Raw genomic sequence first — 19,446 nt, forward strand, 5'->3', positions numbered from 1 at the left:
CTTTGCCCTCTCTCTCTCACTCCCTCTCTCTCTCTTCCTCTCTCTCTGTCTCTCACTCTCTTTGTCTCTCTCTCTTCCTCGCTCCCACCCTCCCTCTCGCTCTCTTTGCCCTCTCTCTCTCGCTCCCTCTCTCTCTCTTCCTCTCTCTGTCTCTCTCTCTCTGTCTCTCTCTCTCTCTCTGTCTCTCTCTCTTCCTCGCTCCCACCCTCCCTCTCGCTCTCTTTCTCTCAGCACCTAACTCCCTTGGCCTCACTCATGGGCAAGAGTGGTCTAATTCGGGAACCTAACCACCAGTAACTAGAAGGTGTCAGAGTCAAACCTTTAGCCCCACCCTGACAGCCTCTGATTAGCAGGAAATACAGTCTTGCAGCCACTGAATTTCGGGTGGGCTTTTCTAAAACACAGGCAACCTTAGTTAGGCTCAGCTGTGGCCTGTTTAGATATTTCACTGCAAGTAGAAAAGAATTATAGTCATCTTACCCAGGCCTAAGTAAGGTAACCCACCCGTATTCAGGAATGTTATTTAATGAGAGGAAGATATGGAATCCTTAAAAAATTGGTAGGGGGGCGGCTCTATCTAGGAGTGCTGAAGCGGTTCTAGGCTGTGCGACCCGACTGAGTAGTAAACCAGTTAAGGAGCTGTTGGGAATTTAGAAGGCTAAGTGTCTGCCTGGCACCACAGGAGGGGCAGGTGTCTGGGGCATTTGTGATCAGCCGTGGCTGCGTATGGGTGAAAATGGGTTCACAAAAAGGCTGCTTGCTGCAGCCAAGTCCACCAGTAGCTACATATGCCACACAGAACTGCAACTGGAGTATATAAGTGGTTTTGTGAGGCTCCATCCTCTTTTACTGTGGCTGAAAATATGGTCTAAATGGTAAACATACTCAACTGTGCAATTCTGGCTTATTAATTGAATGTAGAAAAAAGTCAGAAAATACCTTGGATTGCATACATACATAAGATCAGCAAATGTCTGGCCCATGAGGCTTTGTTTTGAACTCGAGCAACTTTAGGCCTTGTTTCCGTAGAGCGTTGTCCAAAGCATTTCTTTTATGTGCAAAATGTGCATAGGAAAGGCTGGTCAAAATTCAAGAATGACCACGGTTGTTGTCTATGCCCCATTTAGCACTTGTGTGGACATTGAGCTTTTCTACTGTGGGTCAACAACTTACATCACAGGTTTTTGTTAGTAAGATTACCCCTAAACACTGTACACTTTCTCGTCGCCCATCCATGGCCATGCATGTTTGCCACCACCTTGCCTGCCTGTCCTTGGGATGGACGCTCTGTTCAAAGTACCATGCACTTTATTCTCTTTTGTGAATGTTATTCTTCAGTACAATCTCTGTTCATGTTACCATTCTTGAAGCAGGCGGGCTTAAGGCAGTGTTGGGCTGCCATGGAGTTAAGCAAAAATTGTCAAGAGTGACTTTAAGCCACTTTTTGAAACAGAGGGCTATACGCTTACTCCCTGCTTCTGCCCTAAGAATTTGTACTTTCCTTGACTGCTAGTCTTAATTCTTGGTCTTATCCTATGTGATCTTATACGATTTTATATGATGATGGCTCATAATGGTTGAATGTACAGATTTTATTTGTTTTTAACATGCCCTGTCCACAGTCATTGGCTGATTGGATAAATAATATTGTCAGAACTGGCTGCATCTGACTGTAGTACCCTCATTTTTGCATCTGAGACCTGCCCCGTATATATCTACAGGTGGTTCTTTCCTCGTGTAAAGCCTTATGGTTCCTGTCCAGCGACTCATAAGGGTTTCGGCCAGTTAATGTGCTGATTGTAAAGGTGTGAGGATATGTTGCCCCATTATATTTTGCTTACTGCTTGTCATGCATCTAGTACTGTATGCGCTATCTCAACTACTTACCTCTTTCTATTATTTTATATGGTACCCTTTTTACTTAGAAAGAGGTATTTTTGTTCATGATGGGTTTTCTGTGATTGTACTTTTAAGATTTTAACAAAAATCGAATAAAGTATTGGCTGAGTTCCCAGGCCATAAAAAGGGACAGGAGTGGGTTACATAGGAAGATTAAAGCGGTAGAACTCCCCCTAAGTCAGTGTGGTTGGCAAGTATGTGGGTTGTGTTCCAACCAAGGGCCTTGCAGTGTGCCCCCAAGGCTGCTGGCCATCTTCCTCAGGTCCCTGACACTACCACATGTTCACATGTACTCACAGTCAAGTGAGACTGTGCCAAAGCTCAATGCTCTCCTGCTTGTGTTGCACACAACTCTGCTGCCTGCATTACACACAACTTACACCAAGACTTGGGGTACAGAGATAGAAAGCAAAGCTTGTCGCAGGGACTTCCAAGCGCTCAAGCTCTTCAGTGGTGCAGAACTGGCCTATCAGCTGGGCTTGAGTTTGTAGGGGTGGGCCTGGGTTGATAGGGCTGGGCTCAGTTTGCATGTGTTTATAGGGCTGAGCTGGGCTCACAAGCCTGGGTTTAGTTTTTTAAGCTCGGGTTTAAGGCTTGTAGCAGTAGGTTTGGGTTTTTAGGGCTGAGTACAAGTTTGTCGTTTTGTGTTTCAGGCACAATGGCTTGCATTTGTGGAATTAAACTGAGATTTGTAGAGCCTGAATGACTGAATTGGTGTCTGTAGGAAGTGTCTAAGGTTTGTAGATTGACTCTGACTCATGTGGGACTGGACTCAGTTTGAAAGAAAAAACCTAATATTTATAGGACAAGATTTGGGTTCATAGGACTGGCTTTGTGTTTCTAGGGTTGCACTTTGGTTTGGTAACATGGTTAGTGGAGTTGGCTAGGAGGTTGTAGGTATGGGTTTGGTTGGCTGAGCTTTGGATTTGTATCACAGAATTTGGCTGTGTGAGTCTGGGCATGGGATTGTAGTTTTGGGCATGAATTGTTGGCTTGTGATTGTAGGACTGGGTTTAGCTTGATAGGGCTGACATTAGGTTTGTAAATCAGGTGGGGTTTGAAGATTTGCCTTTTTAGGGTAGAACCCTGGTGTGCCCAGTTGGGCGTAGATATTTGGGAATGAGTATTGGATTGCTGGTTGAGGGCTGTCAGCCTGAGCTTAATGCTATACTTTTGGGTTTACATGGCTGCCCTTGAATTTGTAGGGCCTGTCTTACATTTGTAGGCTTGTCTTGGTTTATTGGGGATATGATAGGGATTGTAAGTAGGGACTTGTAAAAGCTGAGACAGGCTTGTAAATGTATTTTGCATGCATGTACTTGTGTTTATATGATGGAGCTCAGGTTTTAAGGATAGTCAGTTGCTTTCAGGTTTGAGGATCCATGTAGGCTAGGGTGAATACGTTTGGAATTGTCCGGCTTGGTTTGCAGGCAAGAGAGTAGTCAGAAAATGAAAACATCTCCACTTTAAACCAAAGAACACCAAACAAGCAAAATGGCTCCCTTGTCTCTTCTATCCAAACACATAGCCATTTATCCTTTCACCCTTCCATCCACCTGCTGATATCCAACATTTCACCTTTACATTCTATCATCTATTTATTCTTTTATCCACCATTGATTCTTTCACCATTTCACATATCCATTGGCCATTCTATCCATTCATCCATCCATCTGTCCACACTTTCATTTTATATGCATACATCCATCATTTGACTAGCCCATCCATCAATAAATCCTTTCATCCATTATTTTATTTTAATTCCATCCATTCATCCATTATCCATCCTCTCAGATTTCCATTTAGTGTGCCATCCCTCCATTCTCTCAGATTTCTATTTACTCTGTCATCCTTTCATCCAGCCATCTATCCACCCATCCATCCATCCATCCTCTGATTTCCATTTATTCTGCCATAATTTTACACACCCTCTCACATTTCTCTTTGCACTTCCATTCTTTCACCCACCCATCCATCCATCGTTTCAGATATCCAGTTACTCTCCCATCCTTTCATCCACCCATCTACCTCTCACCATCCCAAATCCTTTCTCCCATTCATCTATCCCCTCACATATTATCAACCTTTTTGCCCACTCATCCATACTATCACCTACCCAGCCATCGTTCACCCATTTATCATCCTTTCACTGACTCATCTATCCTTTCACCCACTGATCCCTCCAGCTTTTCGTCCACCCACCCTTTCACCCACTCATCCATCCATCTTCTACGATTTCCATTTACTCTTATCATCCTTTCATCCAGCCATCCATTCACCCACTCTTCACCTATCCTTCCACCTACTCATCCATCCTTTCACCAACTCCTTCATCCTTTTACCCACCCATCCAGCCTTTTACCCACTACCATTTCACCCTCTCCTCCATAAATCCTTTCACTCACTCGTCCATCCTTCTTTTGCTTTTCTGTCAACCCATCTTTCTCTCTTCCTTTTAGCATTAACTATGAGCCTTTATCTGGTAAGTGGCAGGCAAAGGCGGGCTAGTCTTAGGTGCCAGGGGTGGGCTTAGGTTTTCAGGACTGAGATTGGGTTTAAAGTATTGGGTTTGTTGTCTTGGGGCTTCTTTTTTAAGGGTCGATATTGAACAAATGAGTTTGGTTTGTTCAGTTGAGTTTAGTGTTTTAGAGGCTCAGGTTCGAGCACTGGCTTGGGAATGTAGGGGCGGCCCTGGGATTGTTGGCCTGGGCATTAGCTTGTAGCATTAGGCCTGGGCTTGTAGGGATGTGCTTGTGCTTGTACGGTTTTGTAGAGCTGTGCTTTGGGTTTGAAGTGTGATGCTTTGGGTTTGCGGTTTTTGGTTGGCTTTGTGAGACTAGGTTTGGGCTTTTTGTTCTATGTTTGCAGGACTGATTAGTTTCTTACGTCTTGAATTGTTTTTTTGTGTATGAGTTGGGTCTACAAGTTTGTGTTTGTAAAGTCAGGCTTTGTTTTATAGGTTTGCCTTTGTAGGGCATAACCTGAGTGTTCAATGCTCCACTTATGTTTATAGATTTTGGCTTGTGATTGCAGTTTGGTTTTTTAGGGCTTGACTTTGGTTTGTAGGTTAGGGTTTGTTGGGTGGAACTTACGTTTGTAGGCACAGCTTAAGTTTGTCTGTTTAGGTTTGGCCTGCTGGAGTGGGGTTTGAAGGTATAAGCTAGAGTTAATAGGACTGGGTTTTTAGGTTTGGATTTATAGGACCAAGCTTAGATATGGATTTCTATTTATAGGGCTGGGCTTGGCTTTGTAGTTTAGGGTTTGCAGGGTTGGGGGTGCATGGCTAGTTTGTGTTTGCAGATATTACCTTTGATTTACAAGCTTGCGATTGGGATCAGTAGTAGCTAAATCTTAAGCTTTGAGGATTATGCAAGGAATTGTAGGGCTAGTAGGTTTAGGCTTGGTCTGTGATATTTCTGAAGTGAAGTAGGTTGCGCTTAAACTCATATATAGTTAACTTCTCCCAGTAGGAAGTGGTAAGTGAAAAACCACAATGGACAACATGAGGAAAATATACTAAATCTCTTTATTGATGTCACGATTTGTCACACTTTGCCAGATGTTTCCTTGAATTGTACCATGGGTAGCCACTGCACATTGACCTCAGACTGCTTCTTGTTAGCTGTGTGCTGGGAGCTTTAGTGGTAGTGCTTGGACAGAGCAGCACAGGACACAGCCAGGAATTTTTCCCATGCCGCTTGGACATCAACTGTGAAAGCTGGTCCCAGCTTGCGGGCTAAGGTGATCACCAGACAATTTGCCAGGAGCTGATGGAGGAAATACAAGTCATTAGTGAGGGTGTCAACTCTAGAGAAGTCTGTAGAACAGAAACTGACATGAAAAGAGAATAAGACACCCACCCCCCACACACACATTATATGTTATAAAATGTTTAGATTGGCTCCAAAGTTTGTAGACAGTGCAAAAAACCCCTGTAATCTTCATATAAACACTTTGCTTTCCTTGTATTACGTTCTTATGTTAGAACTCATCTGTAATAAGATGTCAAGTCGCCAGTAATTGTTTATTACTTCAATTCGATCTCATGCGTGATCAGATATTTTGTGTCTACATGTGTTCATGCACTATACAAAAGTCACACTTATGTGCTTTTTTATTGGTTGCTTTTGGGCATCATTCCTTAGAGGTGGTTCCTCCTTCACTGGAGGGCAGTCCCATAAATGTGTCCTTTCTCTCTGTCTGGGCAGTAATCGGGAGGTGGAAGATCTGTCACTGTCAAACCTCATATCTAGGCGTCAGACTTCAGTGCTTACTGTTGTCAGTGTCCTCAAGGGCATGCTCCCTCCCAAGCTAGGGACAATATTTGGTCCAATTTGGGGCATCCTCTCTCTCTCCCTTCCTGGAATATCAGACCTCAGTGATGACACCAAGGGCCTATGGTGGGGTACAGGGCTTAGTTTGAGCTGGTGGTTTCCGGTGCTAGGCACTGGTACTTAATCAGGACTTATGGCAGCCAGCACATGGTGGCGCTGTTTGTTCAATTTTGTGATGAACGCAACAAAAGTTGTTAAAAGGACTAATGCCTGCAACCCAAAGCTATAAAAATATCTAGGGTGGCAGGTATTATTCATTTTTAATATATAAAACGTCTAAATTATCATTATTAGCGCAATGGGTGGTACAAGCTGCTTTGGACTGCTGACAAGGGCCCTGGCACTTATTTCTTTTCAAATGACGTGCTAGTGGGGTAGTTTCTTTTCTCCCTCACTCTGGTTTAAATCCTCTATGGTCTATTCCCTCACAGCTGGTGATTTTATCCGAACCCTTCTCTCCTTACCGTGAAGTTCTGGGGGTCCACATGGAGTACGTCTGCGTGCACCTCGCTCAGGTGGGCCAGTGTCTTCTTGATGTCATCAATGTGTTTGACGGCCTCTCCGAGGGCAGACAGGACCTTCTTGCCGTGGGCCTTGACCTTGGGATTGGCAAGGATGGCGACTGCGTTGGAAAGGTCCCCGAAGGTCGAGAAGTACCTCTGGGTCCAGGGGAAGACGATCAGCACCCTGCCAGAGGGAGAAAAAAAGCGTCAAAAGAGTAGCTCACCTCTGGGAAGTTCTGTTAGTTAGTAATTAATTTGGCTGGGAGAGAAAAGAAAACACTGGAACTGAGACCAATGGATAATAAAACATAAGCAATGAAGGAAATTGAGGAAAAACAAGAAGGGGATAAAACAAAAGATGGAATGGAAGAAACAGAGGGGATGGGGCGAAGAAAGGAAGGAGGAAGGGAAGAAAGCAAGGAAGAGGGCAAATACATGAAGGAAGAAAAGAAGAAAGGAAGGGAGGATAGAAAAAAGAATGAATAAAGGGATGGAAAAGGAAAGAAATAAAAAAGACAAAGGAACAAAGGAACAAAAGAAAGGAAGAAAACAAGAAAAGTTTGAAAGGAATGAAGAGAAAAATTTACGAGAGGATGAAGGGAGGAAGCAAAAAAAGGGAAGAAAGAGTTTAATGGAGGAAGAATTAAGGAAAGAAAGATGGAAAATAGATCAATAAACCTAAAACATAAAGAAAGAAAGAAAGAAAGAAAGGACAAAGGGAAGAGAGAAAATAAGACAGAAAGGGAAAAACAAAAGAAGAAAGGAAAGGAACAAGGATAAAAAGTAAGAAATGAAGTAAGAAGAGGATTAGAAGGACAGTAAGAAAACAGAATGGAAAAAAGAATCAAAAGAAGAAATAGAAATAGAGGAAAAAGTACGACAAAATATAGCAACAACAGAAAAGAAACAAAGACAAATAAGGGATGAAGAGAAAGGAAGAAGGTAGGGTGATGGAAAACTAAGAATATAAAGATTGGGAAGGAAAAAAGTGTGAAAAAAGAATAAGTGGAAAAAAAGAAGAAAGAAGAAAGAGAGAATGCAGAAAGAAGAATAAAAGGATAAATAGAAGAAAGAAAGAGAGCGAGAGTAAAGAAAGAAGACAGTAAGAATTATTATATTGGTCATCCCTAGTTGTGGCCCATTAATTATGCGGCCACCAAATGCATATTGTCAGCTTGGCATTATCTAAACCAACCCTTGTTATGGTGGTAGCTTTCTCTAGTATAGGGCGTCTGATCACTATCCTGGCATAAGTTGTGGATTTGTTAAATGTAATTACTACCTCCAGCCTATGATGTGCACCCCTGGGATATGTTTGCAGTACATGGTTATATATGGCAGATTATAGTCTCAAGGGGGCAGTAGTGCATGTGAGTTTTCGAGTACTAACTTTTTGGGTTTTCTAAAAATGAAAAGATGGTATTTGCCTGAATGCAAGTTATTTTACAAAATGTACACCTTTTGTCCTGTGGGAATCGACTTTATTTACTGAAATGAGGAGCTCGCATTTGGTGACAAAATGCGTGCTTGTTGTCTTTTGAAGGAAGTGTGAATTTGCGGATTCGGGTCAAAATTATTGTATATATATATGTATATATATATATATATATATATATATATATATATATATATATATATATATATATATATATATATATATATATATGTATATATATATGTATATATATGTATATATATATATATATATATATATTCAATGAAAAAACCATAGGTTATAGGCCATATATAGTTAGGAATTAGCATTTACAAAACCTTATTTTACTCGCATAAAACCATTGAAATTCCATATATAGTTAGCTAACTATAAGCGCTAACTATATATCGCGCACCCGCAATCCACTGCTGATGATGTCACATATTACATCATTCATGACATGGTCAGTGACATCACTGATGACATCACTGATCACAACATCCAGTGATTGTATGTGTCTGTAAAGTTTAAATATGTTTCACATATTGAAGAATGAGTGGATGTATAAGTGTCTGGATGAAGAATTTAGTAGGTGCATGACTGACTGTATGAGTGAGTGATTAAATGTGTCTCACTGAGTACATGGGTTAGTGACTAAACTGTCTTAATTCGTGCATCAGTATATTTGTTGTTGTGTAAGCTGCTGCATGTGTTGATCAGTAGCTATAAGAGTGGCCATATGGGTTATTGATTGGTTGCCCAAGTATTTGAATGGGAGGCTGAGTGTGTGTGTGGGTGGCTGGGAGGTACGTGACTCTGTGCATAGATGTGTAAGCAGTTGATTCACTAGGAGTATGAGTTCAAGAGTGCATGTGGAAACAGCTATATGGGCGGTTGACTGTGCATGGGTGTGTTGGTGAGTGAATGGATTTCTCATTGCTACATGTGCAAGTAAGTACGTATGTAAAACACAATACATGTGAGAGTTGAGATATATAAATAACTGAACATAAGAGCCAGTGAATGTGTGAGTGGCTGTATCGATCACTGTGAGCTTGTATCAGGGATTATATAAGAGAGTAAATATGTGTTATTATATGTTTGAATAAGTAAGATGTGTATAACTGTATAGTTGAGGAAATGGAGGTGTGATTGATTCTTTGCATGACTGACTAGGTGTGTGAGTAAGTCCATGGATGAGTGACAGTCTGTGAGTGTCTGTTTATACTGAGTGTATGTAAGGTTATATTAGAGTCTGAAGAGGTTCATTGTATTATCACATGAGTGATGTGATCAGTGATGACAAATGAGATGTCATCAGTGATGTCATTTGAGTTGTCATCAGTGATGTCATTTGAGATGTCATCATTGATATCATTTGAGTTGTCATCAGTGATGTCATTTGAGATGTCATCAGTGATGTCATCAGTGATGTCACTGACCATGTCATGAATGATGTAATATGTGACATCATCAGCAGTGGATTGCGGGTGCGCGATATATAGTTAGCGCTTATAGTTAGCTAACTATATATGGAATTTCAATGGTTTTATGCGAGTAAAATAAGGTTTTGTAAATGCTAATTCCTAACTATATATGGCCTATAACCTATGGTTTTTTCATTGAATTTTCAAGGTTTTGTAAATGCAAATTCCTAACTATATATCCACTATAACCTATGGTTTTTTCTGTGAATTTCATTGGTTTTTTAATAGCAAATATGAAAAGCTTTAAAATGTCAAGTACGTGATAGATAAAAACATTTTCGTATTTATGCACGCTGATGTGCTTTGAACGCTGCCCCCCCCCCCCTCCCCTCTTTTGCCTTTGTTAGTACTCTCTCTTTGCAGATACAGAAGGGTAGTTAACGCAGGCCTTTACCCCCGTTGTAATCCGTCGTACCTCCTTGTCTCTCCATTTGATTGATTGTTGTCCAAGCATTTACTGTTTTAGAATTGGTTCTCTTTGGATCATTCTCTATTTACAAACAAGCACAAAGTCGCAATACTCTGTTTAGTCTTTGCAGATAGTGAAAAATCGTGTAAAAAAATAAAAGTAATCGAGCAAAATCAGTAGGCCACTAATTGGATCTCTTTTTGACCTCGCTAAAATAGAAATATTAGGAACAACCCTTCTTGAGAAATACGAAAATAGTGAGATGAACTGAGCTCCACACCATGAGGGCTGCAAGACAGCTCGGCTCCATCACCCATCCCGCACAAAATAATGACAAACCCTATGCAAATATTAAAAATATAGACAACACACCAGCAAAGAAATAGGGTAAAACATTTTATTAAAAAACTATTTACATAACGTTGGTTTATAAGATGATGTCAGTAGTGGACCGATGTGTGAATAGATCGAAAACAGCACAAGGCTCCAAGATCCGGATAGCAAGCTCCTGGATGTTGGGTGCCATAGTTTAGAGTTCTGAATTTCAGCCTTTTTCAATGCCTGTGCTTTGTTGAATGAAAATGGCGGCTTGACACAAAGCTGACTCAAGCGTTGTTACTGATGCTATGCAGACCAAAACTGGTTTTCAGTTTGTACATTTTTCTAGATTTTTCAATCCAAGTTTGATTGACTTTGTAGAACGATGGCTTCAGATTTTCAACATACGGTGTGGTGGCGCTGACTGGGAGGGGGCGCTTCGCTCCTGCCCCCTCCCCAAGTAAGATTTTCATACGTGAAAGTACGTTAATAGTTTTGGTCCCCGAGATGCTTCGATGTCACTACCATTCTCAAATAGCATAAGTTCTGGATGTTGGGTGCCATAGTTAAGAGTTCTGAGCAGCGCTTGTAACACTGTCTGAAGCTTATTTCCTCCTACTGCAGCTTCACTATTCTCAAAGTAAGTGAGTGTCGTTTGTGGACCTGACTGCATTAGAAAACAATATGATATGTTACCTTCCTAAACAGCTTGACGGAGGCCCCTGAGGGGCGCTGTGATGGCCATGGACTCGGAGAAGACGCTTGGCTCCGACACCCTCCCCAAGTCTTATAGCACTGGTGTAGCCTGAGATCGCCCCCGACATAGGCGGCCGGCTCCCGGGGTCCGGCGGTACTTTTTGCCTTTTGATGACTCTTCAATTCTGGACCTTGTCCCACAATCCGTTTGACCTGAAGACAAGCTGTAGTGAGACGCCCCTTTATCGTTTTAGTTGCCATTCCGCCCGCTTTTGCTACACTGTGCCTCTTCCGCCATTCAGCTGTTTTCCGCCCGCTCTTGCGACTACAGCGTCTCGCTCACCATGTAGTTGAGATGCGCCCGCTCTAGCGGTGCAGCGATAGGCGGCTGCCACAGGACTCTCAAAATGGCGGCCGGCTCTTCGGTTTTGGGCCTGGTCCACTAAAATGGCCCTGGGACACCTTGGAACTCGGACGCTTGTCTGCTAGGGCTTGGATCCCATTCTCGAAAAGCGTCCCCTCAGCCGTGAAGATTCTACAAAAGTCATGGGGGCCTCCGACTCCCGCAGGCTTCTGGTGGGGAGCGGCTGCCATGATTGCTCGTGGAATGGCCACGACGGAGCTACGAGATGGTAGTGGTCTCATGCTGACGCCAGCTTTAGTCTGAAACATCCAGAAACACTGTAGACTACCAATTCGATCAGTTCCGGTAGCGCCCCAACATGACCCGGAAGAGAAGAACTTGCCCTCCCCTCTTTGACTGATGGTTCTTGTTGCCTGTCCCCTCTGTTGTCATTTAACAGAACTTTTTGGACTGCTGAAAGGGGTTGTGTTCTGAACGCTGGTTGGTGGAGACATTTAGACTATATTCTTGACCTACGTTGTCGCGTAATGCGTTTTATGACACGCCGCGTTAGCGCACCCGGAAGTGATCCGAGGCGCGGCGCGCAGCGCGTAACGTAAGCATAACAGGTCATGTGACTTGTTAATAAAACTTTTCATTGGTTCATTTTACTTTTGTTAATTTAATGATGAAAAGCTTGGTCATATGACCTAAAAATTACGCTTTTTATTATTTTCGAACAATATTTTTTTTTCAAACATATGTTATAATATTCCAGGCTAATGTACTTTCCCGGAAAATTTACAACTGTCTGGCAAGTAAAATATATTCCTTTTTCGAGAAAAAGGGCGTTTCTTCCTTCCATGACGGAGCCGTTGAGTAAAAGAGATTCGGCCTGCTGTCTTAGTCGCCGATGCGCCTGATTATCAGATTCTTATCGATCACTTTATGTTGCAGACATGAAAAACACAACTGCCCTTGACCATTTATCTTTACTGCGTTCCTACATATTATACCTTTTATCCGTCATGTAATTGGACTGCTTTATTTCACTTGCCTTTTACTGATTCGAAAACAGTCACTAAAAGTAAAAACTTTACAAATGAAAATACTACTACCGTGTTTTGTTTTAAAAACCTTTATTGTGAAAATGTCAGTATACAAATACGGGCCTATAACCACGTGGGCCGGCCACGGAGCAAACTCAAATCGTATATGATGAGGAGACATTTACACTGTAGAAGAACGTAACGAGCGGGCCATTAGGTGACAAGAACAAAGGTGTCTAACAGTTGCGGAATCGGTGGACGTACATTTTGTAATTAAAATACGACAGGGCCACTTACAATAACATTTTCTAGATATACATTTGCGGGCAAAGAGTTACGAGTCCCATTTATACCGGCGCCATTTTGGGCGAGGCCGGGCAGGTCCAAGATATAGTCAAAATGTCTCCACCAACCATCGGCCAGACCAGAACCCCTTTCGGCCCTTTATGCTACAAGATGGTGTCTTCCATTCAGAAAATATTGGTGGCAGCATTTTGAAAGGAAACAGAAACAGCCGTTCTCCTAGTGAGTTTCACATTGTTACATTTAGGAAGAATGTTGAAGAGTAGTATGTGGAAAATCTGAAGCCATTTTTCTACAAACTCTCAATCAGACTTGGATGGAAAAAAAACCTGAAGAATGTACAAACTGAAAACCAATTTTTGTCTGTATAGCACCAACAGTAACGCTTGAGTCAGCTTTGTGTCAAGCCGCCATTTTCATTCAATCAATAGCGTCCCCCTGCACACATTCAGGGACCTGGTCGTGTCTTTAGATGAAACGCATTGTAGGAAAAGAAGCAGAAAGGAAAAGGAAAAAAGTTCCGCCGGACCTAGTGAAGCTGCAGCAGGTGCAAATAAGCTTCAGACAGTCTTACAAGCACTGCTCAGAACTCTCAACTGAGGCACTCAACATCCAGGACTTGCCATTCGGATCTTAGCGCCTTGTATTTTTGTTTTGTTCTTGATGGAGGGGAAACAACAAAAAACAGGCATTGAAAACGGCTCAACTGGAGCAAAAAAAAAATGACTTCTTGGGTGCATTAGGGCATTTATGATTTTCGAATGCCGTATTCATCAGGTTGATGCTCATGTTGCCATAGGACAGCATAGCACCACAGTGTATACAAGTTAACTTCATATGTTCAGATGAGGCAGGTGGCATATTTAGCATTCACCTTCTTTGATCCAGGAGGGATGGAGAAAAACTGCCAGATGAAACTTGAAACTTGGCCATCCAGATCTCGGCACATCGGTCCGCTACTGACAGTGACCGCAACTCAGCTGGACACGCCGTCTTTCGGCGCAGCATTGTAGGATGGCCACACCAGTGCGGCAATTTGCTGGACACCACATCGGTGCCATCCGCATCTCGACGCGTTGTGCTGCCTTCGGCCTATTCGCACATCGGTCCGCTACTGACAGTGACCGCAACTCAGCTGGACACGCCGTCTTTCGGCGCAGCATTGTAGGATGGCCACACCAGTGCGGCAATTTGCTGGACACCACCTCGGTGCCATCCGGATCTCGACGCGTTGTGCTGCCTTCGGCCTATTCGCACATCGGTCCGCTACTGACGCCGCCTCACGTGCCAACGGATTTTCTACGCTTTTTGTAGCCCTATGCCGCAGAACAGGTCATGTGACTTGTTTATAAAACTTTTCATTGGTTCATTTTACTTTTGGTTTCCTAAAGATGGAAGGCTTGGTCATATGACCTAAAAATAACACTTTTCATTGGTTTAGAACATTTTTTTTCCCAAACGATGAAAGCCCCACCTTGTTTCTGGATCATTCAGACTGAAGCTGGCGTCAGCATGAGAGCACCACCATCTCGTGGCTCCGTCGTGGTCATTCCGCGAGCAATCATGGCAGCCGCTCCCCACCGGAAGCCTGCGGGAGTCGGGGGCCCCCAAGACTTTTATACAATCTTCACGGCTGAGGGGACGCTTTTCGAGAATGGAGCCCAAGCCCTAGCAGGCAAGCGTCCGACTTCCAAGGTGTCCCAGGGCCATTTCAGTGGACCAGGCCCAAAACCGAAGAGCCGTCCGCCATTTTGACAGCCATGTGGCAGCCGCCTATCGCTGCACTGCAAGAGTGGGAGCAACTCCACAACATGGTGAGCGAGACGCTGTGGCCGCAAGAGCGAGCGCAACTCAGCTAGATGGCCGCCACCTGGGGAGGCCCGTTCACGCCGCCTCCCCCCCCCCCCCCCCGGGCCGCCGCACGCCAATTTTCGGAGCAGCATTGTAGGATACCAAAACCAGTGCGGCAGTTTACTGGACATCACCTGGGTGCCTGTCATACATGTTGTGTCAGCCATGTGACACTGGACACAGACCGCTACTGACGAGGCCTCCCCCCGCACCACCCGGGACGCCCCACGCTGTTTTTCTGTGCTGCATTGTAGGATCCCTAAACCAGTGCGGCACCCAGGCGACATCACCTGGGTGCCGTCCAGAACTCTGCACGTTGTGCTGCCTTGGGACTATTCGCACAACAGACCGCTACTGACGAGGCCTCCCCCCGCCCCACCCGGGACACCCCACGCCAATTTTCGGAGCAGCATTGTAGGATCCCTAAACCAGTGCGGCACCCAGGCGACATCACCTGGGTGCCGTCCAGAACTCTGCACGTTGTGCTGCCTTGGGACTATTCGCACAAAAGACAGCTTCTAACCATTGTTGCTTTTTGTGTTAATAAATGTTTAAATGTTTTTAGTTTTTGTTCTGTTCATTATCGTTAAAAGTTAATAAAGTTTTATAACCTTACTTTGTTGGACTGTTATCTATTTTTTGAAAAACGGGTGAATGGGGCCTTGAATCGGGTTATTGTCATGTGTGGGCTTTGGAAGTGTGCTGCTGCAGGATCGGACATTTCAAACTCAAATGCACGTTCTTTTTCTTACCTTTCCGAAGCATGGAGCGCAATAGCAAGCAGAGAAAGGGTGATGCACGTGTTGAACACTACCTGACCTGGCAAGTTGCTGGCAGTGCCCCCCCGCCCGCTCCTGAAAGAGGGCACACACACACCGCCGCCCCGAGTACTTCAGAAATCTTTAAAAGACCATGCGCTTGTTCATGAGGCTTAAATGGTTTATCACCTCTTCTAGAACCCCTACATCGACCCTCTGACGTTTCATGGAAAAATTACCATGTAACACAATACCAAGCCCTATCAGCTGAAACCCCCAAGGAATCGTGGGGCATATTAGCAAGGGGGTTTATCTCCGCTTTTTTGGCTTTAAAAACCATGAAAGCGGAGATAAAATTATTTCCCTATTATCAAGCTGTCGCTAACACCAGTTAGTGACACCTAAAAGGAGATAGCGACCATCTTGGGCCCGGCTTTGCATGTCAGTGATACTTATCACTAATGACATGCAAAGTGGCGTGCCAAGATGTTAGCGACTGGAAACAGTCCCTAACATCGCTACCTTCTATTACCAACTTTTGGAGATATTCGCACTAAGCGCGAATATCTCCAAAAGCTAACACCTGCCCTGAGCAGGTCTTAGCCATGTTATCCAATGGGAGGTGGATAACATGGCTAAGAGCATTAGGTCGATAATACATGAATATCGCTGACTTTTCTGCGATAATAGCAAGGTTTATCTGCGATAAAAATCGCCGATGTGCGGCGATAATTTTTGTCTCTAAACAAGTTATAGACAAAAATTATCGCTAGTTGTTAGTAATATGCCCCCGGGTTTTTGCTTGCAGAAATCGGGAGGCGGGAGACTAGCACTGAAATCAGTACTCACACGCCTGAATCAGGAGAATTGGCATGTCTGAATTCTCTACAGCTGGGGCCATAAACTACATCCGCAGGGGTAGGTGATAGCCTGGGACCAGCCTGGCATCTTAAATGGCTGCCGTGCACGACAAAATTGTGGCATTCGAAAAAAGGCAAGATGGCGCAGCCGCTGGAAGAGATATATCAACATATATCAGCCTCCTCAGCCACCCTCAGGAAACATAGGGGATTAGGATATGTCTCCCGCACCCCCTTATACCTAGTACTTTAATTAACGAAGCACAAAATGGCGAATTCCCGTTTCGCTACCAGTTTGCGGCCCAGTTCGCGGCCCGTGAAGCGCTTCTACCGTGAAAAATCATTTTTTTTTTATTTTCCCCACGGGACCCTTTAATAACCCCAACAACATTCCTAGGGGGTCAAGAGGGGGATACCTTGCCCCCTTTCATTAAATTCCCCCTTAGTTTTTCACCTTTTCTTCTCTCTCGATCCTACCGAGAGACAAGATGGCGGCCGCTCCGGACTGTCACGCAGCAAAAAAAAAAAAAAAGCTCACGCACAGCCGCTGGAAGAGATGTATCAACATATATCAGCCTCCTCACCCACCCTCAGGAAACATAGGGGATTAGGATACGTCTCCCGTACCCACTTATAACTAGTAATTTAATTTACGAAGCACAAAATGGCGAATTCCCGTTTCGCTACCAGTTCGCGGCCGCGCTTCTACCGTGAAAAATCATTTTTTTTTTATTTTCCCCACGGGACCCTTTAATAACCCCAACAACATTCCTAGGAGGTCAAGAGGGGGATACCTTGCCCCCTTTCATTAAATTCCCCCTTCGTTTTCCACCTCTTCTTCTCTCTCGATCCTACCGAGAGACAAGATGGCGTCCGCTCCGGACTGTTTAGAATGTTGACAGACACCGGAGAGCCAATCAGCTTTCTGCGCGCAAAGTTCCGATAAGCGAAAAGTAAGCGGACCGGATCGCTGTCCAGAGCGCTGTTACAGATATATATCTTGGTTTGAACGTTAATTTCTCAAAAACTACTGGAGCACATATATTGAGACCTAGCAAAGGCACATCGGGCTAACAGTCCCTACAATTTTGCCAAGTTTCGTGCAAATCCATTCAGCCGTTCGAGCTAAAAGTGAGTCCAACCGCCCTATGGAAAACTCAATGCAAAAAACGCGTTTTGGGACCCCCCTTTTTTCTCAGCCCCCCCTTGACGAAACCCCACCAAATTTTCAGGAGCTGCTCAGAAACAAAATGTGCCATTTTCCTGAAAATTTCAGCCGATTCCATCCACAAACGCCAAAGTTATTAGACATAGCATTTTCAAAAGTCCCATAGGGAATTTATCCTAACTATATATACCTACTGGCGAACGCCAGTAGGTAATATATATATATATATATATATATATATATATATATATATATATATATAATAAATGTTAAGGTATTATTTGAGTGGTAATTCATGTAGAATTGAGGGTACGTCTTATTGATGACATTTACTTGTTCCAGCGGACGCTTGCTGCTATGACTGTTAATTCATAATTTATTTAGAGGTATTTCCTAATTTATGTTGCTGAAGCTTTTTATGATGTCATTTGCCCAGACGTGATAGAAAATCAAGTTTGAAAGGGCAAGATGAGAAACTGAAAGGGGGCAGAAGGTGGAATCGAAATCAGATGGTGTATACATCTTCAAATTGAATACCTAGATTACTCAAACTGCCTCTACATCCAAATGCTTTCAACAGTTTTTCTGATGAAAAATGCGTTGTTTTGCTTCCCGTTTTACCAATATTTTTTGTAATGACTTTGCTAGCGCACCTGGGACGGATTTGTCTTCTCATGCAGACCATCAACGTTCTGCAATATTTAATGAGCATTCCTTCAGATTTTGAGATACATGTTATGTTTTTTTTTCTTTTTGCCAATCTATTTGAAACTTGTTGTACAATTTCTAATATAGATCAATTTTCTGAAAAATTTCATCTGGGAATCCATCCTTTGGAACCTTCCCTACAGCCCTGCAGAAGTGTCCTTTAGTAGAAAATATTTGATCTCTTTAGATTTTTCATGAATGTTCATTCACAATTGTCGGTAGACTTGTAATCCATTTGTATTCTTCAATTACGATTTAGCATGGACCATCTCATCAATTTTTTTCATGATTCCTGCAACCCATGTTGGCATGGATAGACTAGTCTGCTCTTTGCCATTCAGGAAATGGTTATACGCAGTGTATGTTATGTTTCTTCCTATGTCCTTGCACACTACCTGGACACAGGCACATGTGATGAAAATAGAAGAATTGTAACTGCTCTGCATAATGACAAATGGAATCTTTTGCTACACTAAGGATAATTACATTTTGACAAGAGGAGTCCCTTTTCGATTCTATGGGGTTCCAAATGCATATTTCCATTAGCCATTGTTTACCGTTCCCAGCAAACAAATGGTCGCATGGCAGATGGGGGAAAGGAGGCATGAGTGAAACTGTTTCTCTTCATGCTGTACCACATACAGATACTCAAAATGCCTCACTATGTTACTGACTCGAATGCTTTTCAATAAAGAAGAGTTTTCTTTCTAACAGCACCACCTGTGAAAATATCAGTTGCTACGTCATCGTGGTGAGATAGCTGAGCGCCATTTCTAAGCATTAGGCTGCCGTGGGTTCCTCTCCGGCTTGGCCAACCTCAAAGCCAATATTCTAAATTCTACACCCTGATGCTCTCTTGTTATATCTCCAAAACACTTGCTAGGAATGACCATTGCAACCAACATTCATCTCGTCAAACCTAAAAGCAGATATGAAAACACAGAAAGTGTGGCTTTAAACCAATATTACCTTGCATTGTCTTGCAAAAATGTCCCCAAGTGAGTATCATTTATAGGCATGCATAATTTCTGTATTGTACAGCAATGGGAAGCAGAAAGAATTTAAAAACATGTACAATATTTTTTTTTCGTACCTGGCCAGGGTCTCGTGCCCCTCACATTCCACATTCACCGACTTCCACACGGAGGCGATGGCGGCCTTCTCTTCGGCTGTCCAGTGAACCATCTTTGCTTCTGATGCTGGGCGAGCGTGGGGCTGGCTGAGTCAGTTTCGGCTTCCGGAAGCTGCGTCTGCTGGGTGGCTGGGAGACCCTCAGAGATTTATAGGGACCGCTGCCAGGCCCACCCTGGGCCCTGGTTCTGCTG

General features: G+C 43.4%; 1 protein-coding gene across 1 annotated transcript; it reads right to left on the reverse strand.

Annotated features, from left to right (window-relative positions):
• Positions 1 to 5,406: 5,406 nt before the first annotated feature.
• On the reverse strand, positions 5,407 to 19,380 carry LOC147703401 (hemoglobin subunit beta-2-like). The gene is made up of 3 exons (XM_086931836.1): positions 19,215 to 19,380; positions 6,698 to 6,920; positions 5,407 to 5,666 (listed from the first exon to the last, which is right to left on the reverse strand). The coding sequence occupies exons 1-3, from the start codon at positions 19,304 to 19,306 to the stop codon at positions 5,538 to 5,540; spliced, it is 444 nt and encodes a 147-aa protein (XP_086787962.1). The 5' UTR covers positions 19,307 to 19,380; the 3' UTR covers positions 5,407 to 5,537.
• Positions 19,381 to 19,446: the final 66 nt, after the last annotated feature.

This window comes from Lissotriton vulgaris, chromosome 7, assembly GCF_964263255.1.
Source record: "Lissotriton vulgaris chromosome 7, aLisVul1.2, whole genome shotgun sequence".
Lineage (NCBI taxonomy): Eukaryota > Metazoa > Chordata > Amphibia > Caudata > Salamandridae > Lissotriton > Lissotriton vulgaris.

Coding starts and splice junctions, on each gene's coding strand:
- LOC147703401 (XM_086931836.1), bottom strand. CDS start 19,306: ATGGTTCACTGGACAGCCGAAGAGAAGGCCGCCATCGCCTCCGTGTGG. Junction 6,921..19,214: donor GGGCACGAGACCCTGGCCAG/GTACGAAAAAAA, acceptor TCCCTCTGGCAG/GGTGCTGATCGTCTTCCCCT. Junction 5,667..6,697: donor TGGACCCCCAGAACTTCACG/GTAAGGAGAGAA, acceptor TTCCTCCATCAG/CTCCTGGCAAATTGTCTGGT.